This window comes from Piliocolobus tephrosceles, chromosome 6 (assembly GCF_002776525.5).
Source record: "Piliocolobus tephrosceles isolate RC106 chromosome 6, ASM277652v3, whole genome shotgun sequence".
Lineage (NCBI taxonomy): Eukaryota > Metazoa > Chordata > Mammalia > Primates > Cercopithecidae > Piliocolobus > Piliocolobus tephrosceles.
In genome coordinates, this window is record NC_045439.1 from 79,026,950 (window position 1) to 79,037,742 (window position 10,793).

At 39.5% G+C, this 10,793-nt stretch overlaps 1 protein-coding gene across 1 annotated transcript in view; it reads left to right on the forward strand.

Moving 5' to 3' along the window:
- Nucleotides 1–10,793, forward strand: part of FBN1 (fibrillin 1) — a 240,448-nt gene that overhangs the window by 44,471 nt on the left and 185,184 nt on the right. The window contains exons 5-6 of the mRNA XM_023227212.3: nucleotides 3,257–3,352; nucleotides 7,104–7,199. Of these exons, the coding sequence (XP_023082980.2) occupies nucleotides 3,257–3,352; nucleotides 7,104–7,199 (192 nt within the window). The remainder of the gene's footprint in view (nucleotides 1–3,256; nucleotides 3,353–7,103; nucleotides 7,200–10,793) is intronic.

Genomic DNA, 10,793 nt, shown 5'->3' on the forward strand with positions numbered 1-10,793 from the left:
CTGTCAGTCCATGGTCTTTCTGCTCTGGGCCCTGAAATGTACACTTCTGTAGGTGAAAATGAGTATCTTACTTAGTTTGAGGTTACAGTTTAAACAAGCAGCTCTTTCTCAGGCAAATCCAGCTGTCCCTGTCATCAGGCAGTCTTGTTATTAAATGCCTTTGTCGGCATTTTCTTGTTTCTCTATTCTGCCTCTAAAATTTCTTTTAACAAAATTCTGTGGAATTTGCTACTCTTTTTTTTTCTGTCTTTCTTTTTTTTTTTTAAATTATACTTTAAGTTCTAGGGTACATGTCCACAACGTGCAGGTTTGTTTCATATGTATACACGTGCCATGTTAGTGTGCTGCACCCATTAACTCGTCATTTACATTAGGTATATCTCCTAATGCTATCCCTCCCCCCTTCCCCACAATAGAACCTAGTGTGTGATGATCCCCTTCCTGTGTCCAAGCGATCTCATTGTTCAATTCCCACCTATGAGTGAGAACATGTGGTATTTGGTTTTCTGTTCTTGCGATAGTTTGCTGAGAATGATGGTTTCCAGCTGCATCCATGTCCCTACAAAGGACATGAACTCATCCTTTTTTATGGCTGCATAGTATTCCATGGTGTATATGTGCCATATTTTCTTAATCCAGTCTGTCGCTGATGGACATTTGGGTTGATTCCAAGTCTTTGCTTGGAATAGTGCTGCAATAAACATACGTGTGCATGTGTCTTTATAGCAGTATGACATAATCCTTTGGGTATATCCCCAGTAATGGGATGGCTGGGTCAAATGGTATTTCTAGTTCTAGATCCTTGAGGAATAGCCACACTGTTTTCTACAATGGTTGAACTAGTTTACGGTCCCACCAACAGTGTAAAAGTGTTCCTGTTTCTCCACATCCTCTCCAGCACCTGTTGTTTCCTGATTTTTTAATGATTGCCATTCTAACTGGTATGAGATGGTATCTCATTGTGGTTTTGACTTGCATTTCTCTAATGGCAAGTGATGATGAGCATTTTTTCATGTGTCTGTTGGCTGTATGAATGTCTTCTTTTGAGAAGTGTCTGTTCATATCCTTTGCCCACTTTTTGATGGGGTTGTTTGTTTTTTTCTTGTAAAATTGATTGAGTTCTTTGTAGGTTCTGGATATTAGCCCTTTGTCAGAGGAGTAGATTGCAAATTTTTTTTCCCATTCTGTAGGTTGCCTGTTCTCTCTGATGGTAGTTTCTTTTGCTGTGCAGAAGCTCTTTAGTTTAATTAGATCCCATTTGTTAATTTTGGCTTTTGTTGCCATTGCTTTTGGTGTTTTAGACACGAAGTCCTAGCCCCTGCCTATGTCCTGAATGGTATTATCTAGGTTTTCTTCTAGGGTTCTTATGGTTTTAGGTCTAACATGTAAGTCTCTAATCCATCTTGAATTAATTTTCGTATAAGGAGTAAGGAAAGGATCCAGTTTCAGCTTTCTACTTATGGCTAGCCAATTTTCCCAGCACCATTTATTAAATAGGGAATCCTTTCCCCATTTCTTGTTTTTGTCAGGTTTGTCAAAGATCAGATGGCTATAAATGTGTGGTATTATTTCTGAGGGCTCTGTTCTGTTCCATTGGTCTATATCTCTGTTTTGGTACCAGTACCATGCTGTTTTGGTTACTGTAGCCTTGTAGTGTAGTTTGAAGTCAGGTAGCGTGATGCCTCCAGCTTTGTTCTTTTGGCTTAGGATTGTCTTGGCAATGTGGGCTCTTTTTCGGTTCCATATGAACTTTAAAGCAGTTTTTTCCAATTTTGTGAAGAAAGTCGTTGGTAGCTTAATGGGGATGGCATTGAATCTGTAAATTACCTTGGGCAGTATGGCCATTTTCACAATATTGATTCTTCCTATCCATGAGCATGGTATGTTCTTCCATTTGTTTGTGTCCTCTTTGATTTCACTGAGCAGTGGTTTGTAGTTCTCCTTGAAGACGTCCTTTACATCCCTTGTAAGTTGGATTCCTAGATATTTTATTCTCTTTGAAGCTATTGTGAATGAGAGTTCATTCATGATTTGGCTGTCTGTTTGTCTGTTACTGGTGTATAAGAATGCTTGTGATTTTTGCACATTAATTTTGTATCCTGAGACTTTGCTGAAGTTCCTTATCAGCTTGAGGAGATTTTGGGCTGAGACAATGGGGTTTTCTAAATATACAATCATGTCATCTGCAAACAGGGACAATTTGACTTCTTCTTTTCCTAACTGAATACCCTTGATTTCTTTCTCTTGCCTGATTGCCCTAGCCAGAACTTCCAACACTATGTTGAATAGGAGTGGTGAGAGAGGGCATCCCTGTCTTGTGTCAGTTTTCAAAGGGAATGCTTCCAGTTTTTGCCCATTCAGTATGATATTGGCTGTGGGTTTGTCATAAATAGCTCTTATTATTTTGAGATATGTTCCATCAATACCGAATTTATTGAGCGTTTTTAGCATGAAGGGCTGTTGAATTTTGTCAAAGGCCTTTTCGGCATCTATTGAGATAATCATGTGGTTTTTGTCTTTGGTTCTGTTTATATGCTGGAATTTGCTACTCTTAACTCTTCCCCTGCGCCACCTACCTGGGATTCTAAATCTTTTCATGGGAAAATTATTGCCATCATAATCTTGTCTCATATGGTTATTCAAGGCAATACTTTCTTGTTGGTATAAATTACAGAAATGACATTGAGTTGTAAGTTCTGTTAAATTAAGGAAGTCATTTAGCACTGTTAAAGTGAATGCCTAAGAAACAATTGCATTGCATGGTAAATGATTTTTTTTTTTTTCAAGACAGAGTCTCACTCTGTTGCTCAGGCTGGAATGCAGGGGTGCAATCTCGGCTCACTGCAATCTCCGCCCTGCAGGTTCAAGCAATTCTCTTGCCTCAACCTTTTGAGTGGCTGGGATTACAGGCATGTGCCATTACCCCCGGCTAATTTTTGTATTTGTAGTAGGGATGGGGTTTCACCATGTCGGCCAGGCTGGTCTCAAACTCCTGACCACAGGTGATCCGCCCGCCTTGGCCTTCCAAAGTGTTGTGATTACAGGCATGAGCCACCGTGCCTAGCCGGTAAGTGATTTTACTCACACAAATAATAATATGTTTAGCATTCGCAATTAGGTCATTATCGGGTAAAAATAGATGAATCCTGATAAACTATGTGATTTTCTCTTCAAATAACTACAAATCAACTCCTGCGAGCTGTTACAGTCTATGCATTTAAGTTGCAAAAGTGAATTCTTCTTCTTTTTTTTCAAGTACAACACTGCAATATTCGCTGTTTGAATGGAGGTAGCTGCAGTGACGATCACTGTCTGTGCCAGAAAGGATACATAGGGACTCACTGTGGACAACGTAAGTACACCGTAGTTATAAGTATTCTAGATGTTAACCTGTTTGTAGACAAGTAAAATAAAGAGATAAGTGCTGATAGATTTTCTTTGATTACCTGGGACACAGCATTTTTACAAGTGTCCAGTGACCTTTACAGATGAACAGATCACTTACTCAAAACACTTATCACCAAATTTCCAAATGGAACCTTGGTTGGTTACAGGTTGTTTGATTCATTTTCCTCTCATTTACCTTCACCACCCTGCTTGCCTGATCTCCTTAATTCCTAGTCACCACTAAAGGAGCAAAATTCTTGTTCATTCCAGACGCGTATCTTCCACTCACTTGCTGAACTTCAGCACTTGGATTTTCAGGAAGCATCTCAAATAAAATATTTCAAAACTCAGCCTCGTCATTCTCTCTAAACATGTCCTTTCTCTTGATTAGTGGTATCTGCGTCCCTCTCATTTCCCAGTCTAAATGCTGCTACTGAAGTACTTATTACGTGGTGTCCAGTTTGAAAGTTCATTTGTACACACCACTTATTGTGTCTACTTTCTATTAGTCCCTGTGCTTTGCAGAAGAGGAACATTCTTTTTAAAAAGCTTTTTTTTATTACTTTAAGATGAACATATATACCCTACAGAAAATTTGGAAAAGTTTTAAAAATACAAAAAGTAAAATTATTCATGATTTCATCATTCTAAATGCTATCTTCTAGACTTGCAATGCATATTTGGTACATTAGTTCTTACTGTATATGTAGATTTTATGCCACTTTTTCACTTAATATTTTATTCAAAGTATACTCATGTTATTACACGTTTTAAAATACATTTTACTAGTTGCCTAGTACTCTGTTACATGGACGTTTGACTGTTTAATGAATCCTTAATGGTGAACCTTATTCAGGGTGTTTCCAATTTTTGCTTTTGTGTATGTATTTGTTAGGATTAATAATGTTATTATAAATAAACAAAAATGTAGAGAATGCCCTAGTGACCATCTGTGTTAGTCTGTTTTCATGCTGCTGGTAAAGACATACCCAAGACTGGGCAATTTACAAAAGAAAGAGGTTTATTGGACTTACCGTTCCCCATGGCTGGGGAGGCTTCATAATCATGGTGGAAGGCAGGGAGCAACAAGTCACGTCTTACATGGATGTGGCAGCAGGCAAAAAAGAGCTTCTGTGGGAAAACTCCCCCTTATAATAACCATCAGATCTTGTGAGACTTACTGTCATGGGAACAGCGTGGGAAAGAGACCTGCCCCCGTGATTCAGTTTCTTCCCACCTCCTACAACACATGAGAATTCAAGATGAGATTTGGGTGGTGACACAGCCAAACCATATCACCATCCACTCATTGCAGTGGGAGAAGAATATTGGTTGAGTTTTGTGTAGCCCAACCTGGAGAGAGAAGAGGTAGGACAGGCTCCCCAGTGTAGGTGATCCTTGGGCTGAGTCTTGAGGGATGGGTAAGTGTTTACCTGTCAGGTGATGGGGAGTGGACCTTTTGGGCAGATGGTAGAGCATGACCAAAGCACCGCCACAAGACACAGCAAGGAATGTGGGACATAGCAAGTGCTTTGGTGTTGCTAGAGCTAAAATGCAGAGGAGAGTGATGGGAAAGGAAGTAAGGTCAGATAGGATGTCATGGGCCAGGTTTTGATGCCTTTATATATACTGTTTTCTTCCAAAGTAGGGCCGGGAAAGAGGAGTGAGACCACAACAATAAACAACACTAACAACATCAACAACATACATCTTTTGAGTTACTCTGTGCTTACTGTGTGCTAGGCACATTTTAGAACTCTATGTGTGTTAACTCATTTAATATGACAACAATCTTTGTGTTAGAGGCCATAAATGTTACCCTCTAGCAGATGAGGGAACTGGAACACAGGGTCCCCAGTGGTTCCTCTAAGGGTATATAGGTGGTAATCGGCAGAGCTGGGGTTGGAACCCAGTGTGACTCCATAGCCCATGTGTTTACTGCTATGAAATACCAACCTTATTACCTTTCACTTAATGAAGGTTTACAGTGAGAAAGATCACAGTGTGGACGCACAGCTGGAGGAGGCCAAAACAGGAGCAGGAAGACAAGTCCTACCTAATGCTGTGGCTGTGGAGATGGCGAGATGGGGCTGGATCCAGTGGCATTCCAGGAGAATCAGGAGGGGCTGCTGGGCATCTCTCCTGCTCCCCTTGGTGCTCCCTGAGGGAGTTTAGCCCAATGCCCAACACACAAGTGCTTAATTAACACTGGCAGAATTAGAACATTTTTCCTAAACTTCAGCTTCCTCATCTGTAATCTGGGAGGGTTGGCTTAGGCAAGCTCAAACTTTCTTTTCTGTTTAGAAGCTCTTCATTCTCCCTGACTATAAATCAAGAGGCAAAGAAGACAATTGACTTACATAAACCTCTCTGATTATATGATGAGCAGTGGCCTCCTGCCATAATTTTTGGTTAAAAAGGGTTGTGTCAGTTCAGGTCCTCTTATGGCAAGAAAATATCAAGACAGAATTAGACACAAAAGAGATTTACTGGGGAAAAGGCCTGTGAAGAATAAAGGAAAGAGGAAGCAGAAGTAGGAGGGAATGGTGTTCAGACCATGATGCCTGTCTGATCCTGTGCAAGGAGGGAGGGAAGGAAGGACAACTACATAGAAGGAACTTCAGCCTGTAGTGCAGCTCCAAAAACGCCTTTGCCAGGCTGATGGAGAGGCCAGGGCAAAAAGTGCCCTTTGAAGAGTTCCATGATGGGTGGAAACAGCCAGGCTTTAGCACCCTAATGCTGTGTTCAGTCATTGGCTGTGAGCATGCCCTTGACAAGAACGCTGCAGCAGATATGAAGGCACAGCAGCTGGAAGTGGTCTGCCAGCTAAACTCCTACAGGAGATTCTCTTGAGGGGAAGTATGAGTGACTCAACTTCATGACTGCTACAGGGGTAAGGTATGGAAAAATGTATAGAAAATATTTAAGGAGCAAGGAATTTGAATGGAGGTTTTGGGGGAGACTCATGGAGCAGTGAGATTTCAGCTGGGCTTTGAAGAGTGGTTGTGACTGGCATATTTGGCAGAGAAGAGCCTGCCACCCATGATGCTTAGAAAGAGCCCATGCATGCACGAGTTACAGGAAATTGTACAAAGAGGAGTTGTTCAGCACGTGAACTTTCAATTCTTATTTTAGTGTCTTTTCTAACAAGCGAAATATCCTGCCCTGAAGCATCTCTAGACTTACTGCACCAATAGTTTCCACAGGTTCTGTTATAACTCGCAATTGGATTTTCATTATGGTACTTAAATTACTGAAGATCATGATTAGTATTTTGTTGTTTGCAGTTAATTGTGCAGTTGAACATGCTACATTTCTGTAAGGGTGACATCAGAGGGGTTGATATTTCCCCTTGTGGGAGCCTTGTTGAAATTAAACATGAATCATAAGTGAAAGAGTCTTTGCTAACACGCAGTTCCCGTCCAGTGACATCTCTTAGAAACCACTGTTTTCGAGGTTGAACTGAAAGCATTGCTCAGATGCTCCATGGAATGAGACCATCAGCATTAACATAGATACAAACTCATCTATTCCAGGCAGCTTTACCTAAGAGGTGACTGAGGAACATCTGAGTATCTGTACAGTGACCATTCAAAATAAACAAACACCAGCGTGACTTTAGATATTTTATTGTTGTCCTTCCAGGGGACCACAGGTGTCACTTCATTAGCATTTATTTTCAGGTGAAGCATCTCAGCTCTCTCCTTATTTTACAGCTGTTTGTGAAAGTGGCTGTCTCAATGGAGGAAGATGTGTGGCCCCGAATCGATGTGCATGCACTTACGGATTTACTGGACCCCAGTGTGAAAGAGGTAATGGTTTTTAAAATCATTTGCATAAAGACATGCTGGTACCTAAAGCTGTTATTAATTTGCGCAGACATTGGGTCTGCATGGCTACTTCCTGAATGTTGCTGAGCTTTGAGGAAATTTCTGAATTGTCATTGGGAAGGTCCTAGGATGACAAGACAGTGGCCCTGAATCTACGCATGATATTCAGCAATGTTTGTCCGTGCAAGTTTACCTAAATTCAGTTATTTGCTAATTTGGTGGTACTCAGTTATGAGCATATACATAATTACCAGCTGGCATCAGGATAAAAAGGGGAGAACTTTCTTCTGGAAGGGTAGGGATTAAGCTCTTTATCATGCCAGTGAATGAGAGAAGTGATCTCAAACCAACCATGTGTATGGAAAGGGAGAAGTTCAGTATGAAAAGCACACCTGAAGATCTGTTGGACCTGTTGGGGGCTGTAGAGGTGTACAAGCTCAGCATTCAACACTCACGATAGATACATTTATTGTCTGCTGAGAAGCTGCTTTGTGTAGATGGTTTATTCAGTACTCATTGCAGCCTACTACATTGTGTAGAATCATCGTTAATTTTGCATGTGAGAAGATCAAGGCACAAAGAGGTCCAAGGATGTCCCCAAGCCCACATACATAAGAAACCTTTAATTTGAATATGTGTTTTTCTCTTCAAGTCTAATGTTTACTGCTGCTCTTAATTAAAAGAAACATTCTACCTGATTTGCCTACCTAAAAATGCAAGTACGATGTTGAGATATATGTGGATATGCAATATTCTTAAGGTTTTTTTCCCTGAACTTTGGTCTCATTAATCATCATGTCTCTACATTTATAGACTTTTTTCTCATCATCCCTCGTTTTATAATGAAAGTTTAGAAGGTTTGTGTCACACAAAACTGTAATTGAAAATTTGCATGAACTTTTAAACTGCAATAATCACTTTTAGCCAAGTTGTACAGACATCTTCTTATTCTAAGATGGAAAGTAAAGATTCAGTAGCAGATGTTGAATATATCATTTAAAACATATAATAGAGGAAAACAAAGAGCAGAGACTGGTTTGTGAGAAATTGTTTATTTTCTGTCTATTTTTATAATCTATCTAAATTCAGTTATTTGCTAATAATGCAGTAATACCTATTTGAGCAAGAAACTCCAGGTCTATTACTTTGATTATTAAGTAAATTACGTTGTATCTCTATTAATAGGTATTAATAGGACTACTGCATGGTATTGATGTGTGATGCATAATAGACCTTTACATTGCATGTTGATATCCTTTAGGAGTCCCTCTTTAAACTGCTTCTCTTTACAACTTGCACAGATGTATTTTTATTTGCTAATAATTATAATGGTCCAGAGTACTAAAAACTATTTCTACTAGGCAGTATTATTCTGTGGCCTTACTACTTAATCAATGAAGTTGTAGGAGATTAAAATTGTTAATGTGTGGTTTGAAGAGTGGTATGTGAAAATAATTTCTCAGTTGATAATGCTGGGCTTACTTTGTTTTAGAAAAATCAGTAATAAGATGAAGTTACAGGACATTTTACCTGTAACATTTTACCTGTAACCATTTTAACAAAGTAGTTAAAGATTGGCTGCAAAGATGCTCATAGTTCAGATATTGATGATAACACAGTCTAAAATAAAGGGCACGATATTGAACCATTCCCCAGTGATTTCTTCGAAGATTTGATCTTTGCCCAAGATTAAGAAATGTCCTGAATGGGTTCAATTACTAAGCTACCAATCAAAGCTGGCATGTTACTCAGAGGTTTCTCCAAGTTTTGGGGTGTCTTCAACTGCCCCCCTTCAGGAAAAAGGGCTATCCTGAAATCTGCACTAAGGTGTAAATATCTGTTGGCTCCACAGACTTTTCCCAGTGGTGATTTTCAAAATCAAATTCATCCCTCAGTGGCAGATTTTCAGGCATTTGTGAAAGTGGAGACTGGGGAGCAGAAGGCAGGCTTGCCCGTTAGTAGTAGAAGGGTAGTGCCTTCTACCCACTGCCTGTTTTATGCATGGGCACAGTCCCAGACCTTCAATGGGAGAAGGAAAACATGGGCGTCATTTCCCACAGCACATGGGAGAGGGGAGTCTTTTTGATTCCAGAATTCTATTTCCGTTTGTAGAGTTCACTGTTAGCTGCTCTCATGAAAGTCATCTGTTTACCTCCTTGAAGAATTAGAGGCAGTAGATCCTCTTACTTAGATGTATGTTTGTGATTTCAAGAGTGATGAATAAAAATCTGTTATCGAGTCAGGACAGATCCATCCTGAAGTGTGGGAAAGTATTCAGTGTGACTTCTGATGGTGGGTTGCTATCCTTATTGTGGTCCTTATTACTGGATAAGTACCTAGGTTGGTTGTATTCTGTTTTAATTGGGATGTGATGTTTTATTTTTCAAAATGAACATCCGGGAGGCCTTTACTACTTTCTCCCTTCATCTACATTTTCCCTTGGTACTGTCTCCACATCTCTTTTTATAGCATTTACCACATTGCCTCAAAACAGTTCACTAGAGCGTAAGTTTTCAGGAGAAACTAGTTTCATCATCTTAATTCTAGCCGTACAGTGTGATGCACAGTACATGACCCATAGATGATGAACTGGATTCACTTAATAGCATCAGAACATCTGGAGCTATAATGATCGGATATGAACAAGTATCTCCTGGAAATAATTGCTGTTTGCCACCAGTCCTAGATATTGGTTTCATGCTAAACAGAGCTGATCACAATATGGATACCTATTGTGGTCCCATCTTTCAGAAGAATGATCTTTCAGGTCCACAAGACTGTCATTTTTCAGTCAACAGGGATGCAAAAAGGAGGAATGTTTTGATCAAAACTAAGTGACAATAAAAACAAAAGCAAAAACCTCTTATTGTGATGTAGCACACATGTAAGCGAACATTTAGAATATCAGTTACAAGTACTTCTCAGGATAAAGATCTTTGTCCCTGGGAGATCTTGGAACTTTTATACATTAGTAACTACCTCGGAGACCCACTATGAGTGTGAAATACACCTTTGGGGGTCATACTGGCAGGATTTGTATCACGTTAAGCCAATAAGTCAATCTTAATCATCCATGAACATAGTATTTTGGTTTGTGATGGAGAAAAACAGCAGATCCATGCTTGAATTATGAATTCTAACAGTCATGTAACAGTGTAATGAGATTATAAAGCAAATTTGTCTTACTTGCAGCTTTTTGCCATTAAGATAAATTTGTTTAAAAAAAATTCTTGGCTAGACAGCCTCATCCCCAATGGGCAGGTAGCAATGATATATTTTACCATTGCCATTACCATTGTTTCTCTACACCCAGAAGATAAAAAGTAGAGACTTGGCTTATTTGGCCTGTGATGTCTACTTTTTAAGAGCTGAATAGGAATACTTTTAAATACATCTTCTAGTTTGTCATAGTCCCCACCACTGCCTATTGTCACATCTTGCTCAAGTTCATTTGTTTAGCTTATGTATTAGCCCTTGTGAGCATTCAAGTTTGCCACCTCCTGCTGCTTTCTCTGTCAAAGATTCTATCTCTTTTTTTTTTAACCCCAAGTTTCTTTCTTTTTTTTTTTTTTTTTT